The sequence below is a fragment of the Stegostoma tigrinum genome, chromosome 23 (assembly GCF_030684315.1).
Source record: "Stegostoma tigrinum isolate sSteTig4 chromosome 23, sSteTig4.hap1, whole genome shotgun sequence".
Classification (NCBI taxonomy): domain Eukaryota; kingdom Metazoa; phylum Chordata; class Chondrichthyes; order Orectolobiformes; family Stegostomatidae; genus Stegostoma; species Stegostoma tigrinum.
Window position 1 is genome coordinate 12,401,274 of NC_081376.1, and position 25,494 is coordinate 12,426,767.

The 25,494-nt window shown below is 42.7% G+C and overlaps 1 protein-coding gene across 3 annotated transcripts in view; it reads left to right on the forward strand.

The window, feature by feature from the left end:
• mmd2a (monocyte to macrophage differentiation-associated 2a) overlaps window positions 1-25,494 on the forward strand; it is a 93,702-nt gene that overhangs the window by 53,874 nt on the left and 14,334 nt on the right. For 2 of the 3 annotated variants that reach the window (XM_048552730.2, XM_048552732.2), the window contains exons 4-6: window positions 1,758-1,918; window positions 7,378-7,452; window positions 13,382-13,483. In XM_048552730.2, the coding sequence (XP_048408687.1) occupies window positions 1,758-1,918; window positions 7,378-7,452; window positions 13,382-13,483 (338 nt within the window). The remainder of the gene's footprint in view (window positions 1-1,757; window positions 1,919-7,377; window positions 7,453-13,381; window positions 13,484-25,494) is intronic. The other variant, XM_048552731.2, reaches the window with a different exon arrangement.

The window sequence follows — 25,494 nt, forward strand, 5'->3', positions numbered from 1 at the left end:
AATAGCTATGTTGTAATTTAACTCAAGTTTTGAAATTTGTTTTTCTTATATGTTATTTTAAAAGTAATTTAACAATTTCCTTGTAATTTTAGTTGTGGTAATTAGTTACAGTTTGCAGGTTGAAATTTTCCTTTAAGGAAGTAACTTCTTAATACAGTGTTTATTGATCTTTAGGTTTAATCATTGTTGGAATTTATTGAGCACTAAGACAAAAGACAGAATTAAGAATTAGCAATGATATTTTTAAAAAAACTTTTAGTTTCTATGCACATTCTTCCATCATCAGTGCTTCGAGTTGTGGGGAATGTCTTGAATTTACTGTAATAGGCTAAATCAAGTTAATTCGCTACAAATCTTTTATTGTGAGCCTTCACTGTATGAAAACATTTGCATTATCAAGCAGCTTAGAGGTTACAGACATGAGCTTTTCTACTTCTCCTCGCCAATCCACTGAAAATGCATCAGCTGGGCTGCTAATCAGGAGTTATAGGAATCTAGTTTGTTAATTTACCTATGTCTAATTGATAGAGAAAGAGTACTTTGATTAATCACCAACCCCATCGTTAGGTCAGGCAGTCATCAGAAAAGTTGTTTCAGAGATAGTAGGAACTGCAGATGTTGGAGAACAAGGTGTAGAGCTGGATGAACACAGCAGGCCAAGCAGCATCAGAGGAGCAGGAAGGCTGATGAAGGGTTTAGGCCAAAAATCTTGTTATCTCAGTCATCAGAAAAGGGCAGGATGAACTGAATGGTCCATGGTCTATTTCTATCTACAGGTCCAGTCAACATTACAAGTCATTTTAGTTGAAGAAGAGGTTCCAGGTTTTGTCTGATTACCAGCAACTTTAAGATAACAAAGTGTGAAGCTGGATGAACACAGCAGGCCAAGCAGCATCTTAGGAGCACAAAAGCTGATGTTTTGGGCCTGGACCCTTCATCAGAGAAGGGTCTAGGCCCGAAACGTCAGCTTTGGTGCTCCTAAGATGCTGCTTGGCCTGCTGTGTTCATCCAGCTTCACACTTTGTTATCTTGGATTCTCCAGCATCTGCAGTTCCCATTATCTCTGACCAGCAAGTTTAAGTTGTCTTAGGCACCTTTTCAATGCGCCGATTGTGTTAATCAATCAGGTAAATAAACCTTTACAAAATGAGGTTAGCGTAGCATTAAGGGGTTTTATCAATAGCAGGAAATAGTAACTGGAGTAAACATTATGATCTCCTGTGTTTGCTCTGCCATTCAGTTTCTCAGCCGTGCCCCATATCCCTCAATACCCAGAGTGACCAAAAACCATTCATCTCACCCTTAATTACACTTAATGACAACCCTCTGGGCTACAGAATTCCAAAGATTCGGAATAAGACTGTAGAATATAAGTCAGCTCGAACAGTTCCCTGGAACGAGTGAGATTCTGATGTGAGGCAGGTCTGAGTCGGTGCATTATGTAGTTATTAGATGTTTATGCGAAATAGGGCGGAGATGGGACAGTCTGGAGGTCCCTCTCTCCATCATTAGGCTTTGTGTATCCCATGTGCAGAACAACATCAGAAGAAGTCATTGAGTAACTCTTGCTTTTGGGGAAAGGTTAATAAGAAAAATGAACAAAGAAAGTATCAACAGTTGCAGAAACAGAAAATGTCTTCAGAACGTAATTAAAATGCAATGTTCAATTCTCACTGTTTCTTTGTGTTGCAATGGGATATTTATGAGCAACTGTGCCAGAGAACTCAGATACTTACTGCACCTGTTTCTGCTTTCAGTTCTGGATTATCCCCAGCATTCTTGGAAGTTCCATCCTCTGTGGCCTTTCAGATGACCAATGGGAAATGATCTCAGCATGGATCTATGGGTTTGGGCTGTGTGGCCTTTTTATAGTCTCCACTGTCTTTCACACCATCTCCTGGAAGAAAAGCCATTTCCGGTAAATGCTGTTTTGTCACAAATTGAAACCTTCTCTATTGCTATTTGTGCTCAGGCCATCAGTTATGGAGTGAAAAAAAGTGTTACTTTAGATTTACTTTAGTGTTACAATCACAACAAAAACAGAAGTTGCTGGAAAAGCTCAGCAGGTCTGGCAGCATCTGTGAAGTAAAAAAAGATCAGAGTTAACATTTCAGGTCCAGTGACCCTTCCTCAGAATTGACGGTAGCTGGGAAAACAGCAGCTTATACGCAGAAAATATGAGGGTGGTGTGGTGATGGGTGAAGGAGTTGGGTAGAATAATGGCCGAAGAGAGAGAAGAGCAGTTGGACAGACAAAGGAGTTGATACTGCATTCACTGCTCACAATGTGGCCTCCTCTACACTCGGGAAACAAAGTATAGACTGGGTGACGGCTTCGCGGAACATCTATGTTCTGCTCGCAAAGAAGACCCTGAGCAACCTGTTGCCTGCCACTTCAACACTCTGATGAAGGGTCTAGGCCCGAAACGTCAGCTTTTGTGCTCCTGAGATGCTGCTTGGCCTGCTGTGTTCATCCAGCCTCACATTTTATTATCTTGGAATCTCCAGCATCTGCAGTCCCCATTATCTCTGTTACTTTAGAGGTGCTGATGAGGCTGGGTGCTGCTGGATAATACCATGTGTAAATTTTAACAGACCAATACCCCTTTGTGGAATTCGGCAGCACAAGATTGTCAGAGATTCACAAGGGTTTTACTGTAAATATACAAACTATCTCAAACACCAGGTTCCTTCCAGACCCTTTCCCTGCACAAATGCCAAATTGCCACGGAAGAAGAACCCAGCATTTTTTTAAACCTTTGAGATCCAGAAGTGCTATCTCTGCTTTTCCCACCACTGATTCTGTCGTAACAATGTCCACCTATTAGCCACCAGTCAATCACAACAAAAACAGAAGTTGCTGGAAAAGCTCAGCAGGTCTGGCAGCATCTGTGAAGTAAAAAAAGATCAGAGTTAACATTTCAGGTCCAGTGACCCTTCCTCAGAATTGACGGTAGCTGGGAAAACAGCAGCTTATACGCAGAAAATATGAGGGTGGTGTGGTGATGGGTGAAGGAGTTGGGTAGAATAATGGCCGAAGAGAGAGAAGAGCAGTTGGACAGACAAAGGAGTTGATACTGCATTCACTGCTCACAATGTGGCCTCCTCTACACTCGGGAAACAAAGTATAGACTGGGTGACGGCTTCGCGGAACATCTATGTTCTGCTCGCAAAGAAGACCCTGAGCAACCTGTTGCCTGCCACTTCAACACACCACCCTGTTCCCTGGGCAACATCTCTGTCTCTGGCTTGCTGCAGTGCTCCAGTGAAGCTCAGCACAAGCTGTAAGAACAACACCTCATTTTCCACTTGGGGACCCTGCATACCTCTGGACTCAATATCGAATTCAATAATGTTAGGGCCTAAAGTCTCCCATGTCTCAGCCTCCTACCCCACACACCAAGCTTTGTTATCATATAACCTGCTATTACACACCCCCTGTTGTTAGTCACTAATAGTCCCCATTAACAACTATTCACCCTCCCAGCCTGATCGTTAGCAACTCCTTTTTCTATCCAACTGCTCTTCACTCTCTTCAGGCTCTATCCTATCTTTTACTCCCTAACCCACCCACCCCCCATTTGCTTCACTTACTTGCTTGATTTTGCTTCACATTTTCCCAGCCACCATCAGTTCTGAGGAAGGGTCACCGGACCTGAAACGTTAACTGTTTTTTCCTTCACAGATGCTGCCCAACCCGCTGAGCTTTTCCATCAATCTCTGTTTTTGTTCCTGCTTCACAGCATCTACAGTTCTTTCAGTTTTTGTCTCTAAACCAGTAAATCACGCATGTTTTCCAATTGAATACCCTACATGCAAAGCCCATCAAGGGCAATGCAGACCATCAAAAGGTGAGGGAGAGGGGAAGGGGGCTAATCAGAATTGAGTTGGAGGGTGAAGATAAAGCACTGCATGCCCTTGTGTGCCCACCTCTCTGGAATGGTATCAAGAGTATTAGTGGACACGATGTGTCCTGTCTGCCAGGACAACTGGGCAGAAACATAGTTGTGGAAGATGGAAAGACAGTCAACAGCTAAGAGCCCCATCCCCCCCTTCACAGCTTGATGCGTGCATCTCATAATGGGCTAATAGAACCATAAATCCAGAGGCCAATGAGCGTCAACTGCTCTCAATCAACTGTGGAGCTGTTTTGCTTGACTCTTAAGTGCACACGAATTTCTAGCACTGATATACAATACTGTTCTCACATTCCCAAGAGCTGAGCAAACAAGTTGAAATAACTGCACAGAGGCTGGGCCCTGTCACCAAGTCACCCTTTATCTACTAGTGTACAGTACACTGACTGTGGCCATGCAGCTCAGAGTCAGTCCACAACTGAGGAGATTTGGTTTACAAACCAATAAATACATTTCAAGTTGTACAGAAAAAAAATCTAACCTTATACATTTGACAATCCAAATTATTGCACTCTTTCAAAAAGGAAGTTTGTTTTACTCCAAAAGTAAAAATGCATTCAGGTGATGCCTGAGGTTTGAAGCTCAATTCACATGTCATAGACAAAACTTTCGGCCTACAAACTGAGCTGCCAGCCTAACACATGAAGGCCCAGTCCGAGGCTTACACACTGTAACAATGGCCCAGAAGCCAGGTCCCATCAGCAAGTTACTCATTATTCCTCTGTTTTCTTAGTGCACAGCACACTGACTATGGTCAGCCATCAACAGAGGAGATTCTAAGCTCATGGTTACATTGGTCAGCCAAGGCTTTCCTGATTAGGCTGTGGTTAACAACTCCAACCAATGAACCTATAATCAAAGAGGTCAACCTGGTCCCAATCACTATACCAGTCAAAACTGAGAAATTGAAAGTCTGTCCTTATAGGTCTATACTTAATATTAAGCTACACATATACACAACTATGTTTCCACTTCTAGGTTAGATTAATTACAAAGTCTTTCCCAAAACTCAGCGCTGACCAACTTGTTTGGCACTGTATCCCAGTGGGACAGGAGTAAGGTGGGAAGGGTTGTTTGCTGTTTAGAGATTATGATGTGACTTTGGAAAATGCAGGCTCCACCCACACTTCTTAAATTGCTAATACCACTGGCCGTACTGCAGGATGTATAGTATTATCCTAGCCACAATGTCAATGGATGGAAATTAGCCATTGAACTTAATGGTTTTTTGGCCAACATCCCTCAATCAAATCATAAATCATCAACTCACAAGGAAATTAGTTCAAATGATGACTGCATTTAATTCAGCTGACGAAGCAGCCAACTTTAATGATTTTTATGTAAATAAGACCCCTGACAAACTACGTTAACACGGGGCAGATAGCAGAAACATAGCTTAGATAGTATCAAATATCAAAATGATATGTGTAAAAGAAAAATACTGGGTATTCTGGAAATCTGAAATAAAAACAGAAAATGCTGGAGAAACTCAGCAGGTCTGGCAGCTTCTGTGCAGAGAGAAACAGAGCTAACTAGATTCCCTACAGTGTGGAAACAGGCCCTTCAGCCCAAGAAGTCCACACCACCCCTTGCAGCATCCCACCCAGACCCATCCCCCTATAACCCACACACCCCTGAACACTACGGGCAATTTAGCACAGCCAATCCACCTAGTCAGCACATCTTTGGATTGTGGGAGGAAACCGGAGCACCCGAAGGAAACCCACGCAGACACAGGGAGAATGTGCAAACTCCACACAGACAGTTACCTGAGGCTGGAATCGAACCCGGGTCCCTGGTGCTGTGAGGCTGCAGTGCTAACCACTGAGCCACCGTGCTGCTGTTGAGTCAGATACGCGTTCTTCAAAACAGGACAAAAAATTCAGAATTCAGAACAGAAAATTGTTTTGTTTGGTGGGATTGAGGTGAGGACTGGGAGTTAAAGTAGCCAAATTTTTGGTGGAGTAGGTAAATTTCGAGAATACAGCTGACATCCTAACTGTTTAAATCCCAACCGATTAAAATCATAGACAGTGACTTTGAATGAGTGGGCTGAATTTTACTTTGATCCTACGCATAAAGTCCAGGAGTATGCTCACTTCCAGCTGACAGGCTCACGCTGCTGTTGTATAATTGGTCAGGTGTGAGGCAGGTCCTCCATCCCTTGGCAAGGGAAAGTTTCACTTCAGAGAGCTAATCTGATACTAACAGCACCACCGGGAGTGGTGGCCACTACTGGTATTGCAGTGAGGCCAACGAGAAAGTGTGCTGGACTGCAGTTGGCATGGGAGATAAATCTGGTTGTGTCATCAGGAGAAACTGGCAGGGCTCTGGTGAGATGGGCAGCAGAGCTGAGGGGTGGGGGAAGGGCAAGGGCAAGGGGAAGGGGTTGGGTAAGGCCTTAAAAGGGGCCTCTCATGGGTTCAGAAGTTAATTTTGCAGTAGCATGCACAGGCAATAATTAACCTCCTGGTAGGCAGGCCAACTGGCAGTGTTCCCACGCCAATTTACCTAGCAGCAGGGTCATGGTCAGATAGTCTGCTTGCCATTTGAAGCCACTCAAAGGCCACTTCTCACTAACGCTGGCAAACTGGCAGTGGGCTGAGTGGTCTGTTTGGACACCCTGTGCCAGGTGAAGCCCAATGGTAATCACTGCTCCCAATCACTCCTGCACCCTTTGTATCCCACCCATCCCCACCCCAACAACCGTTCCAAATACGGCTTTCCAATTCTGCACCCCAGTGCGTGTCACCGCGAAACCCATTCAACACACCTCAGGAACTGACCTTCATCAGTGCTCCTGGCAGTGGATTGGCTGAAACAGCTACTCTCGCCATAGACTGAAAAGCTGCCAGGAATGTGGATTAGTCAGAATGTTTAGGAGGAGTTAGTGTTGGGAAGGAGGGTGATGCTTTGTGGTGAGGGTGTCTTTCCACATGGGACAGAGTGCACGGCGTCTGTAGGTGTCCACTGTAACACAGTCATCCCCAGTGCAGACAGCACCCCTGACATTGCTGAGATGTGGGGCCTAGGCCACCATCTCTGTAGGAAAACTGTTAGCCTGTGTGTCTCAGAGATAACATAGTGTGGAGCTGCAGGAACACAGCAGGCCAGGCAGCATCGGAGGAGCAGGAATTTCAGGTCGGGACCCTTCTTCAGAGATGAGGGAGGAGGAAGGGAGCTCAGAAATAAATAGAGAGAGGAGGGGTGGCTCAGTCCAGAATGCCTAACCGAATGACTAGGCTCAACAACAGAAGAGTCTGCCGCATATTTGTTTTTGTCTGCGGTTGTGGATCTGATTACGAATCACTTTCATCTGAAGCATTCCAACGAGAGACAACAATACAGCTCGAGTGATGCTGTCCAACTTCCTGTCTGTGTGTACTAGAGTACAATGTAAACCTGTGCTGCTGGACTGTACCCAGTGTAATTCTGTCCAACTGTTTCCTTTCTTTATCTAGAACAATAGAGCATTGCTTCCACATGTTTGACAGGGTGGTGATCTACTTCTTCATTGCTGCGTCTTATGCCCCCTGGTGAGTCAAACAAAGAACTACTGAGACTTGAATTTGTAACAACACTGACCACTCTGGCCAGGAAAACTAAATAAAAGAAATCTCAAATGTATTTCATTCATGCCACTTTAAGATGTGTCAAAGACCTTCACATCATTTGAATTCTTTTCTAGGATGTTGTTAAGAAGTATGAACACAGCAATTGTTTCCCACCAGCAATAAAATTAAAAGGATAGTGGTCGGCCTGCTTTAGTGAGATTGACCGACTGAGGACAATTGGTTAATGTGGCAGGGGAAACCCTTACTTTTTACCATGGCAGCACTCAGACAGCATTCCCAAGGATGCAGCACCACCTATATGCTGCATTAGAAAGGTCAGCAATTTTTAATAATTCATTCAGAGGCTCTGGGCATCACTTACTAATGCACATTCCTGTTTGCCTTTGAGAAGCTGCTGGTGAGCTGCCTTCTTGAACTGCTACAGTCCACATGCTATAGGTAGGCCCACATTGCTGTTCAGGAGGTAATTCCAGGATGTTAACCCAGAGACAGTGAAGCAACAGTGATATATTTTCAAGTCAAGATGGTGCATAACTTGTAGGGGAACTTGCAGCTGGCGTTCCTATGTTTCTGCTGCCCTTGTCCTTCTAGATGATAGTGTTCAGGGGTTTGGAAAGTGCTGTCTAAGGAGCCTTGATGAATTTTTGCAGTGCTCCTTGTAGATAGTACACACTGCTGTTACTGAGCATTGGTAGTGGACAGAGGAGACGTTTAAAGGTGGTGGATGGAACAGGTGACAATCAAACTGCTGCTTTGTCCTCGATGGTAACAAGTTTCTTGAGTGTTGTTAGAGCTAGACCCATCCAGCTAAGTGGAGAGTATTCGATCACACTCCTGACTTGTACCTTGTCGGTGCTGGATGGACACTGGTGAGAAGTGAATTAGTTATTGCAAAATTCTAAACATTTGACCCATTTTTGTAGACAAAAGATTGAGATTGCTAGTTTCATTCAATTTCTGGTCTGTAGGAACTCCCAGGATTTTGATAATGGGAGATTCAATGATGGCAACACCATTAAATATCAAGGGGTGGTGGCCAGATTGTCTCTTATCAGAGAAGGTCATTTCCTGGCATTTGTGAGGTGTGAATATTACTTGCCACTTGTCAGCCCAAGCCTGGGTATTATCCAGATCTTGTTGCATTTGAACATGGACTACTTAAGTATCTAAGGAGTCACAAATGGTGCTGAATGTTGTGCAATCATTGGTAAACATCCCCACTTCCTCTGATGGAGGGAAGGTCATTGATGAAGCAGCTGAAGATGGTTGGGCCTAGGACACTACGCTGAGAATCTTCTGCAGACATGTCCTAGAACTGAGATGACTGAGCTACAACAATCACAATCATCTTCCTGCCAGGTATCACTCTAACCAGCAGAGAGTTTGTTCCCTGACATCCGTTAATGCCAGTTTTGCTAGGGCTCCTTGATGCTTGACTTGGTCAAATATGACGTTGATGCCGAGGGCTGTCACTCTCACCTCACCTATGGAATTTAACTCTGCTGTCCATGTTTGTAATGAGGTCAGGAGCTGAGTGGCCCTGGTGGAACCCAAACTGGGCATCACTGAGCAGGTTATTGCTGAGCAGGTGCTGCTTGATAGCACTGTTACTGACACCTTCCATCACTTTACTGATGATTGAGAGTGGACTGATGGGGCAGCAATTGATCATGTTGGATTTGTCCTGCTTTTTGTGTACAGGAATTTTAGGAATAAAGTGTATTTTTTAAATTAAAAAAAAGGTTGTCCAAGGTCCAGGACTACGTGCTGAGGGATGCACTAAAGCTTCGGGCAGATGCTGCCGAGATGCAGAGGGGAAAAAACCATTGTCTGAGGTCTTCCTGCTGAAGTTAAATGGGGTCCATTCAGTTATCGGACCGCTCAGTGCTTCAAATGTATGTAAATATGGTCTTGTACAAGTAAGAAATGGCTTGGGCTTGTTTGCTGGTTAGAGTCAAACTCTCATGTTTGTTACTTTGTGTACTGCTGTACGGAACCAAACTGCTTTAGTGACTATGTATGTATATAAAGATATTTTTATGAATAAAGTATATTTTTGAAATAAAAATTTCCACATTGTCGGGTAGATGTCAGTAATGTAACTGTACTGGAACATCATGGCTTGGGAGTGACAAGTCCTGGAACACAAGTCTTCAGTACTATTCCTGGAATGTTGTCAGGGCCCGTAGGCCTGTTTCTGGTATCCTCATCTATTTTTTGATATCATATGGAGGGAATTAAGTTGGCTAAAGACTGATGTCTGTGTTGTTCAACATTTCAGGAGGAAGCTGAGATGGATCAACCACTCAGCAACTCTGATAGACGATGAGTGTAAATACTTTACTGCTGCATTTTGTATTTTCGTGTTGGCCTCCCCATTGTCAATGATGGAGGTATTTATGGAGCTCACACTTCCCATCAGTTGAATAATTGTCCACCACCATTACTGAGCTCTGGCACTACTGAGACTACTAAAGCCCATCAGTTTCTCAAGGGTGGGATGTCCCATCCGTTTAGGGCTGGAGGCCCAAACTCACCCTGTTGAAACTATGCCCAGTGTGTGGTTCCTGTGGGCCAGGGCTTTCAAAAGTCTATCCGTTTGGAACGGTAAATCCTTAGATTCCAGCCCTGATCCCCTTGCAGCCAAGTCTCTTTGATACCCAACATCATACCCACCAATCTCAATCTATGCTACAAGCTCATTTACCTTGTTTCATATACTGTGTACATTTAAGTATAAGACCCTCAGCCCTGTGTTGACTGCCCCCCGTTCTCATAGTTCCCTTATCTGCTGTGCCTGAAGTTAAATCCCTGACCCTTTCCATACTCCCTGTTCTATTAGTTGTTATGGAAATTTTAACCTCTGCTGAGCCCTCCCCCTTTTAGCTTTTTCCATAATTGTCCATGTAACTGTATTTACTAACTTCTAAACTTAGTTTCAGCCTGATGCTGAATCATCCGTAAGGAACAGAGCCCTAAAGACCAGAAAGTTTCCATGTTCAATCCCTGATCTTTATTGAGTTAATTTCCTTTAGCCAGGACAGTATTCGGGGTCGTACAGTTGACTTGAATGGTGTTGGTGAGCTTGAATCATGGAGAAACCCTTTAGCTTTGGTTCATGCCGCTGGTTGCTATTTGGTAACTCTTGTTGGAAAAGTGTTCGTGCATTGACTCCAGGCAAGTAGTGAATGCAGCTTGGCTGCAGTGTCAAAGTGGCTACCATTGCTCACTGCCTGGTTTCAGCATTGGATTTGAAGCTGTGAAGCACATTGGAGGGAGGGGATGTGAGCAGAGACTATATGGAGGAAAAGGAATTGATCAAAGTAGCAGGACTAGTGAAATGTTAAAGATTAATAGACTATTAATGGCACAGTGTCTATGTATAAAATGCACATGTATGAGATTTCTCTACCTGATGTTGTGGGGTGGATCTTGGCTTAGTCCAATAACATAAAAGTTTTGCGGATCAACAGTCTGCTTCACATCTCTCCTGATTGACCTCAATGACAATAACAATGGGGTGAAATATATAACAGCTTACCAATTCACTATTCCATCCACCACTGCTTTACTATGTCAAGATCTATGCTTTAAATATGCCTGTAACTCATTTAAATTTTTAGAAATGCCCAGGTTCACACTCTGATTAAAATATAACTTCTTATTGCATACATGATAATATCCAACAGCTTCATTTTAGAACAAGATGAAGAACCAAGTGAAGTGAATGTGTGCAAAAGATAGCTCTCTCCTTATTTTCGCTGTTTACTTTGAATGTTGACTAACTCAGAGAATGAACAGAAAGAGACAGTTTTTTTCAATGTGTGAGCATCCCCTGCCTCAAGAGCAGTCACCAGTGGAAAGAATACATGATTTATCAAATTGATCTCAGTAAAGGTTTCAGATTAAGTTCGCACTTGCATTGAATTTCCAGTAGGACTTGGGAGTCTTGTGATACAGGAGGTGGTGTTCCTTCCTCTCAGACAGAAGTTCCAGCTTCAAGTTCCACCTAATCATCTGCTGGCCATGGAGGTCTATCACAGTGAAGCCAAAGGAGTTGATTATTGATTTGTAAATTCCTCCAACATGCCCATGTTAAGAGTGGAAGAGTTTCCTGTCCAGCTAGAACCATGTGGTCACAGCATTGCAACAGCTTCCCATGTTAAAGGACTCCATGTGCAGATTCTTGCTTTGGGCAAGTGCCAAACAACCACCAAACACACTGTAGAATATCTTCCTCATCTCTGATTTAGTAAAATATTCTCAGGACAGTAATGTATGCACTGCATCCAAGAAAATGCAAATAGAATTCCCTCCCTAAGGGCATTGTGGCTCTAACCACAGCAGGCAGACTACAGCAGTACAAGAAGGCAGCTCACTACCACCTTCTCAAGGGCACCTAGGGATCAGGCAATGCTGGCCAGTCAGCAGTCCCCATGTCCCATGAGAGATTTTTGAAAATTGTGAATTCATTTGCTAAATAAAGGAGGGTTTAAGTATGCTGCTCGGCAGTCTTAGTTCTGCGCTCTGTTCAGCATGTTATATTTTTTCTCAGGAATGAGTTTCTTGTAAAGATATCATGAGACTGAGACAGGCTGATCAGTTCACCACAGCTTATCCCTCCTGAGCACCTTGGCTGCCTCAAGAGTTAAGGTGGCAGTGAGAATGGCATGGAAAGAATAGGATATGTTTGGGGACAACTCAACGGTGCAAGGTAAGGTGGGTTAAGAACACCAGCCCCAGCTACAGTCTTGGTGTTTCTGAAGTTATTCCATGACCTTTATCTTCTCTTTCCTATTCCAAAAGGTATTATTATTAGGATTTTCCTACTGTTTATGACTTGATTTGGAGATACAGATTTATTATTCTTGGCCATCACTGTTAAGCCCATCCGAATGACCGTTCTTTTCCTTGACAGCCGGTGTGGTGAGATTTATGATATTCAGACATGGAAGGTATCAAAGCTGAGCTCAATCCCATCGTGACTCAATATCTCAGTTTGTACTTTCCAGCTGACATCCCAGATTGTAAAAACAATGATCGTCACTGTCATCCAGGCTGAGATCAGCTAACCCATGAAAGAACAGAGATTGAACCTGAAATCTTTCCAACTTCCCACATTACAACAGTAACTAAACCTCAAAATGCATTTGTTACAAACCACGTAAGGGTGTCCTGACGTAACAGGAGGCAGCATAGAAATGCATCTTTTTTTAACAGTTGCATGACTCAATACTGACACCATGTGGTGCATTTGCCTTCTCTAAACAAAAGGAGTCAGAGGGGAATAATGTGAGCTCTGAGGCCGCAACAAGTCAACTGCTATCTTAGCATGAAAGGCAACAAAAAAGAATCGGCATAGAGCCATAATGTTTTCAACTCAGCAATTCTTTCAGCCCGTCAGATCAATACAAGCTCTTTCTTGCAGCAACCACACTAATATGCACTTTATCTTTCTCCGCTTCCAACATTTACACGTAATTCTCCAAAAATAATACTGAGAAACACTGTGTCCAAGCAATCCCGTATTCCAGAACTCTGCTAATAAAAATACTGCTCATAACATTTCTCCTCACTTCCACACTGATCATTGAATATTTAATGCTTTAACAGATCCGGTGTTTGCAGGCTATTGCTGATAACTTTTCTTATACCCACCATTTATAACCACCCAGAAAAAAGCAATTGCATTTATCAACAATTGTAGCACTGACAGGCCTGATGCTGTGTGCAGTCAGAGAAAGTGTGACAGCAACCCAACCGTGGATCACTGAGTGACACCACTGTCACAGCAGCCTCTGAAATAAACACCTGATCCATTCACAGGATCATGGCTCTGCCCCTTTTGTCAAAGTGAACTCAGTTAATGTGCTGCTGTTCCCTTCCATAGGCTGAATCTTCGAGAGCTGGGCCCTTGGGCATCTCACATGCGCTGGATCATATGGATAATGGCCTGTGTAGGAACCATCTATGTGTTTCTGTTTCATGAACGGTGAGTACCTAGACTGAAGTTGAAACAGAAATAAAGGGCAGACTGAGCAGGAGCTGGTATTTACTTACAACTGCACTATAGTTACTACCTATTTGGTTAAAACTCACAAAGTAAATCTTTTGCACCAAACCATGGAATGCTAGCTATTGATGCTCAGCCCACTCTCATTCCATTTGTCCCTATAATCCACGATTTCCCAACCTGAATCGGTCCTGCGGGAAGAGGCAGTAGGTAACGGCACACGCTGACATTATCAGTTTAGTTCTTAATGGGGACCAGAACACCTTCTCACCCAGTAAATAGCGCAGGTTCCACTTGGCGGGGACGGTTGAGGGTGCAGTATTTAAAAGAGCTAAGATTTTAAAACCAACTATTCTTTTAAAGTTTCAGAATTCTGGCATATATTACAGTCAAACCATGTGTTAACCCTTCACATACATCTGAGGTGCTGTTTGGAAATGAGAAGAAGAGTAGAATATAAAAAAAACAAAATATGGGTCAGGAATTATCGTAAGTGCAGACGACACTCTCCCCTCCCCTTCCCAGAATGACGTACATGGACATCAGGAAACACGAGGCAACAGAGTTGCCTGGAGCAAGAAGAACGTGTGCTGAATTTTAAAAGAACCAGGCATTTAAGTGTGAATTCTGGCTCTGGATGAGTTACAGTTCATAGGCACAGAAGGAGGCCATTCAGCTCCGTAAATTGGTTCTACCATTCAATCAGATCACACCTGATTAGTTCCATTTCCCCTCCTTGGTTCCACATCCCTCAACTGACTTGCCAAACAGAAATCTATTAATCACAGTAATGAAAGTTTCAATAACTTCCACTTCTGCCTCAAAACCTTTTGAAAAGATGAGTTTCAGATTTCCATTGACTTAATCCCTTAACAGCACATCTAATTTTATGCTTGTGTCCTCTTTGTTTTGAACTCCCAGCAAGAGAAAATAATTCTGCTGTATCTCTTCTAGCAGTTCTTTTAATCAAATTCAATACATCAATTGGGTCACCACAATCTTCAGTACTCAAGGGAATAAAGGTTTAGTCTATGAAAGATGCCCTCATTATGAATCCAATGTGCCTTTACCCTGGTAAGTTCTGTACCCTCCTTCTTTAAGGCTGCTATATCATTCCTTAAGTACAGTGTCCAAAATTGGATGCAAATTTTCAGATCAGGTTTAATCATCTCCTTTACATTGACTGTCACTAGGTCACCTATGATTAGGATTCATATTGAATTAGGGGTTGGAAAATGCAGACTGACAGTCCTCAATCATCAATAGTGATGCAGCTGTACTGACAGAAGGTAGTTACAATCATTTCAGCAAATATAGTACATATCTTTAAAACCGTTATTGCAGTCAAACAGAACATTGAGCTCATTGCTATAGAGACATATTGCTGGGGATTGAGAACACATTTTTACATTTACTATCCAGTGCTAAAATGCAAGTTCTCCCAAGTCATATGGTGTAGGCAGCAGTGCAAATCCGCCTTCATTCTGTGGTAACAAGGTGTAGAGCTGGATGAACACAGCAGGTCAGGCAGCATCAGAGGAATGGGGGAGGGGCAGGGGACTCTGAAATAACTAGAGAGAGGGGGAGGTAATGATGGAAGGTGGATAAAGGAACGGATAGGTGGAGAGAAGACCGACAGGTCAGGGAGGCGGGGATCAAGCCAGTAAAGGTAAGTGTAGGTAGGGAGTTGGGATGGGGATTGGTCAGTTGGGAGGGTGGGTGGGAAAGAAGACGGACAGGTCAAGAAGGCGGGGACAAGGCTAGTAGGTAGAAGGTGGGTGGGGGGTTGATCAGTGAGGTGGGATGAGCAGATAGGTGGGAGAAAAGACAGTCAGTTCAAGGAGGCAGGAATGAGCTAGACTGGTCTTGGGATGAGGTCAGGGGTGGGGAGATTTTGAAGCTTGTGAAGTCCACATTGAGATCATTGGGCTGCAGATGAGGGATTCAAGGAGAGAGCGGTCCCTCTGGAAGGCAGATAAGGTTGGGGAGAACCCCACGACCAAGGACACTTTTCCCTCCTCACACTTATCTGCCTACCAGAGGGACCGCTCACTCCTTGAATCCCTTGTCTGCTCCACACTCCCCACCATCCCCACCATCTCTGGCACTTTTCCCCACAACCGCAGGAAGTGCTACGCCTGCCCCTCCACCTCTCTCCTCACCCTCATCCCAAGCCCCAAGAAAACCTTCCACATCAAACAGATGTTCACCTGCACATCTGCTAATATGGTATATTGTACCCACTGTTCCCGATGCGGCCTCCTCTACATCGGGGAAACCAAGCGGAGGCTTGGAGACCGCTTTGTGGAACACCCTCGGTTTGTGACGAACAACTGCATCTCCCAGTCGTGAACCACTTCAACTCCCCCTCCCACTCCCTGGACAACATGTCCATCCTGGGCCTCCTCCAGTGCCACAGTGATGCCACCTGAAGGCTGCATGAACAGCACCTTATATTTTGTTTGGGAATCCTGTAGCCCAATGGTATCAATGTAGGCTTCACAAGCTTCAAAATCTCCCCACCCTCTACCGCATCCCAAAACCAGCCCAGCTTGTCCCCCCTCCTTGACCTGTCCGTCTTTTCTCCCACCTATCCACTCATCCCACTGACCAACCCCACACCCCCACTTCCTACCTACTAGCCTTGCCCCGCCTCCTTGACCTGTTTGTCTTCCCTCCCATCCACCCTCCCAACCGACCAACCCCCATCCCAACTCCCTACCTACACTAACCTTAACTAGCTCCATCCCCACCTCCTTGACCTGCCCATCTTCTCTCCACCTATCTGCTCCTTTATTCATCTTCCATCATCACCTCCCCCTCTCTCTATCTATTACAGAGTCTCCTTCCCCTCCATCATTTCTGAAGATGGGTCCAGACCCGAAACATCATCTTTCCTGATCCTCAGATGCTGCTTGACCTGCTGTGCTCATCCAGCTCAACCCCTTGTTATCTCAGATTCCAGCATCGGCAGTTCCTACTATCTCTTCATTCTGTGCTGTCTTTGCTTCAACCAAGCATGATGCCATTCCTAGTAGCCAAATGTCGACAGGGATATTTGACTGGATCATTTATTTCAGTGCCAAGATGTGGTGCTGTATGCAGGATGCTAAAAGTGAAATTCTGGCTCATGTGATCTAGGCTGAGCCTAGGTTCTAGAGATGAAACCACATTGTAATCCCCACTCCACCCTCATCAGTCCAGCCTCTCTTTTTCTGCTACACATTTGTGAAGGAAAATATGTTTGGAATTGTAAGTTTCTTTTGTTCATATCATCTATTGTGTCGAGGGAATCTGTGAAATGTACAAATGGATTTCCTCACTGTCCTATCCAATGAAATAATGATGATCTGTCTGAGCTGCCGCAATTTGGCATCAGCTTATCCCAATACGAATCATGCTGAGACACCAAAGTCAGGCCCCGGTAGAGCAAACTGCAACCAAAGATATCAGTAAAGTGCACACCCCATGAGAGAAAGTCTTTGATGAACTTGTCTTAACCATAGACCTGTGTGCAGTGATTGTTGATGGCTGATCTGTGGCAGAATTCCAGCTGTTAAATTAGCACAGTTGTTAAATGAGAGAGCTTGAAAACCTACCTAACACTGGGAGTCAGTTCTTCCAGTTTGATGACCCTCTTACTCTGTTCCTTTCTGGTTTTAAAAACAGTTCATGCCAGTTAATTAAAAGTTAGAGAAAGGGTGATACAAATTTGCTAGAGATAGGGTCAGAGATAGCTGCACATCCACAGGTAAGTATCCAGCCTGTTAAACTCACAGCAATGAGACACTTGTGATCTTGGGACATCAGAGGGTGTCTTTTAAGAACACAGTGATTAAATACTTTAAGTCCAAAGAGATGTGTTAAAATCGCACCCATTTCAGAAAGCTGAACAGATCTTAATCAGATCTTAAACGTAGTGCAGGCTGTATTTTATAATTTTAAAAAATAATAGAAGCTTTTCTTAAGTTGCCTGCATAACATTTCTCAGTACTGGACTACCAGTGAGAAATTGAAACGTTCATATTAAACACTAAATGGCAGAGAGTGTCCTGGTTCCTAACCATCTTCCACTAAATTACTTGTGATGAATAAAGAACAAATTAGTGTTACAGCCCAAAAGACACACAGTGAAGGATGGAACATTGGAGCCTAAGTTTTATATACTTACAAGTTTGTATGCAGACACATGTTACATTGTCAACTAAGAACCTCTTTCATCCTGTCCCAATGTTCCTAACTCCACGAATCCATCTTGTACAGCCAGATAGTTCTGCTTTCACAAAATCTAATTCTGGCCATAAATAGAGGACAACTGAACACCAATTTGTACCTGTCATTGAAAATGAATTAAACAACCAAATGATAGACAATAAATAATTACAATTTGTCCATAAGTAAAAAGAACTACATAAACATAGCTCAAATTTTTACAAGGTTAAAGACTTTGATACTCTTTAAAAAACGTTTACACTGTCAGCTTTCCTCCAAAATCCCTAATTTTATTTAAGACAGTTTGACAGTTGATGGCTTGAAGCTACCTGTTTAAATTTAGAGTTTCCCCTTCTCCCCTGTATTTTATTTAAGTTGGCAAATTCAGTTCTACTTTCACTCCTGGAATCTTCATTATCCCACGTTGAAAAATTGTACATTAGCTTCAATATGTTCCTCATACAAAAAATCAATCTCAGTTGTGAATAAACAGTATCCATATCCACAGTCTCTACATAAACACATTTTTCAGCAACCAAAGTACTTTTTACAGCCCTTTATATTTTCTTAACTTCCCAAGCTAAAAGATTATGTTCTCCTTTCTCATCCTGAAGGTAAGGCTGCAGTGGAATATTATCAGGCAAGTTGGCATGTCATTAACATGCCTGATTTGATCTGTCATCATGGTTTAAGTTTGGAGCCGTTGGGTTCTAATCTGCACTTCAAAGAGTTTGGCTGCCTGAGAGTCTTCTGGTTGTACATTACCCTAATTGTTGATTGACTGATGTGTCACTCTGTAAAGGTTTTGCAGCTCTTTGATTTACAATACCCATGCTGATCTCTGTCATATATATCTCTCTCTGATACATGCTATTTTATACTTTTTCACTACCCCCAGCATGTGACTACTGATGCCACTATTATCATAATCCCATTATACTACAAGCCTGCCAATTTTCTCTCAATTTTGATGTTAACATGATTTAACTATTTCTTTCGACTATTTACATTCACCCGATTTCCCCTCCTCTAAAGCCTGAACTTCATTGGCTAAATCTGAGATAATTGTTGCCTGACCTTGTTCTCATCACCATTGACTGAAGATGATAATCATTTCTGTAAGACAGTTATCACTCTGTGGAGTATATAATAAAGTTCTTTTCACATTACTCCAAATTTGTGGTCATTACACTAGTTCATTCTCATTGCCTTGTGTAATATTACAGCCTCTTTGTTCTGAAATTTCCAATTGGAGTTTGAACATGATAAGAAGACATTTCTGATGAAGGGTCCCAAACTGAAACGTCAGCTTTCCTGCTCCTCTGTTGCTGCCTGGTCTGCTGTGCTCCTCCAGCTCCACACTGTATTATCGCTGACTCCAGCAGTTCTTACTATCTCTCATAAGAATATAGGTGCTGTGTCTGCTTGAGCACTGTACCTTCTGGTTTACTAACTCCAGCCCATACCTTGTAGCTGGGTACCAAAGTTGATGAGATCATTACTCTATGCCTGGAATTATACCTGTTCTTTTGCTTCTCTTTTGGTCATTCTCAATTGTTCTTGCCCTCTTGCAATCTTGATGTGTGGTATTTGGTTGAGGTCTTGCATTAGCAAAGAATTTGTATTTTTAGCCTTCTAACCATGAGTGACATTGAAAGGTAAAGTCAAATCGCAATCACTGTTCTTACTCTTTATTATCTTCATGGTTTTCACTGCTTTCTCAGCTTTCCCAGTGGCCTTTGGATGAAAAGGAGAACTTATGACCTGATTAATTTCAGATTCTGTTATGAATCTTTTAAAAATCTTCATTCACAAGTTGTGGACCCATGTCTGAAACACTCATTTGGAAGTCCATGTGTGGAAAAGATTTTCTTCGGTCATTTGATCACTGTCTCAGTTGCTATAACATGAAATATGCCGCTTGGCACAGCAGTCTACCATAATCAATTATGCTTTCCCTTGAAAGTTGAAGTAGTCTAGCCCCAACCTTTGATTTGTTTGGGAAACTACAAGATAACAGGCATTCCAATGGAGTTTGGCTATCGATTTGCACTAAAATAGCAGGACAACATTTAATCCGCAATTTCTTTTGAAATTTCTGGCCACATTATGGACTGTTGTACAGAGGCTGCACACAAGTGACCTTCATGGCTTCTGTGAAGAACCTCTTCCCTCATAGCATTTGAACATAGAACATAGAACACTACAGCACAGTACAGGCCCTTCAGCCCTCGATGTTGCACCGACCTGTGAAACCAATCTGAAGCCCATCTAACCTACATGTTCCATTATTGTCCATATGTTTATCCAATGACCATTTAAATGCCCTTAAAGTGGTGAGTCTACTACTGTTGCAGGCAGGACATTCCACGCCCTTACTACTCTCTGAGTAAAGAATCTACCTCTGACATCTGTCCTCTATCTATCATCCCTCAAATTAAAGCTATGTCCCCTCGTGCTAGCCATCACCATCAGAGGAAAAAGACTCTCACTGTCCACCCTATCTAATCCTCTGGTCATCTTGTGTGTCTCTATTAAGTCACCTCTTAACCTTCTTCTCGCTAATGAAAACAGCCTCAAGTCCCTCAGCCTTTCCTTATAAGACCTTCCCTCCATACCAGGCAGCATCCTGGTCAATCTCCTTTGTACCCTTTCCAATGCTTCCACATCCTTCCTATAATACGGCAACCAGAACTGTACGCAATACCCCAAGTATGGCCGCACCAGAATTTTGTACAGCTGCAACATGACCTCATGGCTCTGAAACGCAATCCCTTTACCAATAAATCCTAACACACCGTATGCCTTCTTAACAACCCTATCAACCTGGGTGGCAACTTTCAGAGATCTATGCACATGGACACCGAGATTTCTCTGCTCATCGACACTACCAAGAATCTTACCATTAGCCCAGTATCTAAAGTGAATCACCTCACACTTTTCCACATTAAACTCCATTTTCCACCTCTCAGCCCAGCTCTGCAGCTTATCTATGTCCCTCTGTAACCTTGGACATTCTTCTGCACTGTTCACAACTCTACCGACTTTAGTGTCATTCACAAATTTACTTATCCATCCTTCTACACCCTCATCCAGGTCATTAATAAAAATGACAAACAGTAGTGGCCCCAGAATAGATCCTTGTGGTACATTAATAGTAACTGAACTCCAGAATGAATATTTCCCATCAACTGCCACCCTCTGTCTTCTTACAGCTAGCCAATTTCTTATCCAAACCCCTAAATCACCCTCAAACCCATGCCTCCATATTTTCTGCAATAGCCTACCGTTGGGAACCTTATTAAATGCTTTACTAAAATCCAAACAAGATCATTTAATATGCTCAAATAGTTCCTTTGTTCAGTTTGGACAATTTTGACGAATCTGCTGAGCAGAATTTTCTGATCTGGGTGTGTTATACATTTTCCTTTGTACATTTCTTGTAACTTCTTCTTGAAAACTAGTAAAGAATTTGTTATGACTGAGAAAAAATTTCTACTTGCCAAATAAGAACTAAATCTTCAGCTTCAATTTGATCCAATGAAAATGTACTGACTGTGGTCTGACGTTTTTGCTCAAGACAAAGAATGTTGCATGAACTTTTGGATACATAATGACATTTTAACTATCTCTTTGGAATTCAGTTGTTGAACTAAAGATTTGTAGACTGTCTCAATGTGAAAATTCCCGCAAGTTGTCTGAGAATCATTCACATCTCCACGTTACTGTCAAGGTCTCTGTCTTTGTGGTTGCATAATATTGCTGTCTTTCAGTTTATGATCTGGAAGATAAGTTAAACAGACTTTCATTTTACTGACATTCTGGACCTGATTAAATTATGCCTGTTGAGGATAAATCTGCTGCCACCATCATCGACTACTTGGGAATATAGTGCACCAGAAAATCTGAAGATGCAGATCACTTCTTTTATCTGCTGAATTGCTCTGGTTTGCTCATTCTCCAAAACTGCTGTTGACCTTTTCTGAAAAGGTCCCTTAAAGATTGTGTGATTGTGGCCAAATTTGAAATGCATTTCCTTACTGGGCTGAGCATTCCCAGAAATCTGTGGACATCTCTTTTGTTGTGAAAAATCACTGCTGATGTTTGTTTGTGGAGGATCTATCTTTATCCCTCTATGTTGGGTCATCTGCCCCAAGAATCTGATTCTTGTTCTTGCAAATGCACATTTCTCATTCAATAGAAAACCTGTATTTGGTCATGCTTTCAGAACCTCACAAAATCCGTGCTCATGTTTTTGTTTTGTAGCACTACGTATGTCATTCAAATAACACACATTACTCACTGTTTTTCCTTTTAAACTGTGTCGCAATGTGTGTGAACTATCTCTGGTTTTAATGAATCCCGAAAGGAAGATAATGAAGAAAAAAAAGATTGAAAGGCATGATTGATGTCTTTAAAAGCCTTGACTTGTAGTCCAAGTTAGCTTGGTGTAAAGCGTGCTATTGGCAAGGTTTGCCAGACTGTTATCCACTGAAGACTTTGGGTGGTATTTTCACTGGACTGCTTTACAGAATGAGGTCAGCTCATAGATTGAGGTTCCAATTTGGCTTGGGAACTAATACAGTCCCTGAACACCACCCTGTTGGCTCTGAGAGGTGATACTGCTCCCATGTGTTGCTCATTGCCAAGTTGAGGGCTGTTGTGGTTCTGCCCCTACATCTAGGCCGTGCAGCCTGAGCTCAAGTCCCACCTGTTCCAGAGGGTGTAATACAATATGCCTGAACAGATTAATTAGAAACTATGTACTATTAGGCTGCCCTTTAACATTCTCCAGCGGTGGGTATGGCAGCCTCCTGGAAGATTCATGTGACACCCTGAAATGACACGTTATTCAAAACCTACCTGGGCCTTGGAAGATCTGAACAACTTCTGTCCCATTATCTTGCTGTAGGTCATTGTCTTCTTTTTCTCAGAAGGTCTAATTGTACCTATTACTGTTCAATAAAGACTTCTTTGATTTTTTAAAGACATATAAAGTCTTGTTAATCTCTTGCCCTTTGTGGTTATTTATGATCGTTTGCTGATCTGAAGCTCTGTGATCCCTGACTGTGCAATTTAATTCTTGATGCTGGCTATCTTTGACTGCATTGCAAATGGTTTGCCAGGATACTTACACATGCCTTGAGGCCTTTGTAACAGAACAAAATTTCACTGCCTTCCTTGACTCCATCTACAAAAGTATATTTTGTGTTGTTCCTTTATCACAGAATCAATACAGTAAGGAAACAGGCCATTCAGCCCTTCAAGTCCACACTGACCTTCTGAAAGCAACCTGCCCAGACCCTTTGGACTGTGGGAGGAAATCCTCACAGACACAGGGAGAATGTGCAACTCCACACAGACAGTCGCCTGAGGTCCATGGTGCTGTGAGGTAGCAGTGCTAGCCACTGAACCACTATGCCTTATATTTTGTGGAATTTATTTCTTTCAGGAGCATCCTGCTTCCAGAAATGCCCTGCTGTACAGGAATTTTCTCTTGCTTTTTTTTTCCCCATGTTGCTACGTTTTAAATTTGCAAACCAGCTTGAAATGTCCAAGCTTCCCGCATTTAGAAACAGTCTGCTCCCCCACTCAGCATTTCCTGCACCTGCAGTGTTCCTTATGGCCTACCCAATGAGATTGCTCCATCTGACAGCTCTGGGGCACCTGATTAAATTGCTCTCACTTGGTGACAAGGTTTTGGGCTGAAGTATTTATTGATGACGGTTTGAAAATCTGCAGCGGTCTCTTCTAATAACCCTCCCTCTCACTGTCTCATGAGAATGTCATCAGTGAGAGGCCCAGTGAATACACTAACCTGGTGTTTCTACTTTTTGGCATGCAAACCCAATAGTGTTTGATGTCCTTAGAATTTGTGTCTTCTGAATCTCGCAACAGCAGTCTCTCCTTGGCCCTTCTGATCTGAATAAAGTCTATCAGGCAGTAGCTGTTCAACTGGTACTGTCATCACAACCTGCTTCAGTACACTCTCTGACGTAGGCTGATCTTCTTTTTAAGACCTCTACTGTTTTTCCCTCAATGATTTTGACATGTCACTCCAATTTATGATTAAATTGGAGTCCCGTTTGCTGCCATCTGTTTGATCTGACCCCACAGTGTCAGCTGCCCTGAGGTTTGGGACCTGGGTTTTATTCTGCACTTAAAAGAGGTTCTGAAGATCTGTTTAATCTGCTCTGAAGAATGTTCACTGGGACCTGAAACATTAACTCTGCTTATTCTCCACAGATGCTGTCAGATCTGATGAGTTTTTTCCAGCAATTTCAGTCCTTGTTTCTTAAAAGAGGGTACTATTTTGGGTCCTTTCTGTCCCATCTGGTTGTATATGACCTTAGTGGTTTATCCCTTGTCTATGAGTCACTCTGTTACCAATATCATCATCACGTTATCATACCCAATCTTGTATCAGTTTCATGGTCTGTGGAGTTTAAAAGAAGGAAGGGGGATCTAATTCAGAGATAGTAAGAACTGATGACACTGAAGAGGGGTCCCAACCTGCAATGTCAGCTTTCCTGCTCCTCTGATGCTGCCTGATCTGGTGTGTTCCTCCAGCTCCACATTGTGTTATAAGGGGGTCTAATTAATGTGTATAAGATGCTAAAGGGGATTGACAAAGTAGACATACATAGTTTCCTGATGTGGGGCTATCTAGAACAAGAAGTCATAATTTTAGGGTAAGGGCTGGCAGATTTAAACAGCGATTAGGAGAAATTAGTTCTCTCAAAGGATCATGAATCTGTGGAATTTACTACTCCAGAGTGTGGTGGATGCTGGGAAATTGCTAAGTAAATTAAGGAGGGGATAGATTTTTAATTAGCAATGGCTTGAAGGGTTGTGGAGAGCTCACCAGAAAAGTTGAGGAGAAGATAAGGTCAGCCATGATCACATTGAATAGTGGAGCAGGCTCAAGGGCTGAATTGGGATTTTCCGCTCTTAGTTATCATGTTCTTATGTTCCTATGTTCTTTGGTTCATGGAAAGATGAGAACATAAGAATACATTTCTCCAAATATAATTTCAATCATGTTTTATTTGCCTTAAAGCATCCCAGCACTTCAGGAGTTTCATTGATCTACTTAATTGCAACACCTCAAAACCAGTGCTGGGTCTAGTCTTGAGTGGTCAACTAGTTCAACTGACCAATCAAACTTCACATTTTCTCTCTTTTTAGGTATAATATCATTTTTCTGTAATAACCTCATACGATTGACCGTGATGGGAGTAACACTCTCTGAATAGGAGTGACAGTGATAGGAATAACCCTCTCTGAATGGGATTGCTGATGTAAAATTATACAAGACCAACTTTGCTTAATGTCTTTAAAAAGCCAAATTTTAAATTCCACCCTAATTGATGATGTTTTTCCTCGAATTCTGTAACACCATCTCGTGAGAAAGTGTCACATGAATCCTATAAAGATCCTCGAAGTTGGTACCATAAGGGAAGCTGATAAACACTATGGGATTTCCTTTAGTTAAATATAACCTACTTTCAGCAAAACAGATTTCACCCAAACTGACTCCATTCTGGACATACCATTCAGGCTATTAATGCATTTTACTTTGCACGGTCGTCCTCCCATAACTGCTGTCACTTTGGGCAGATTCAGAAATACTTCTCTCTGAAAAGCATGACACTATAGAAATGTTGATTTAACGTTGATTGATTTACAATCCAATGAACATGTGACCAAAAGAACTATGAGCTTCTGAAAACTGCTTTGCCTGTTGGGGGAGCTGTCACGAACACCTTCACCAACCA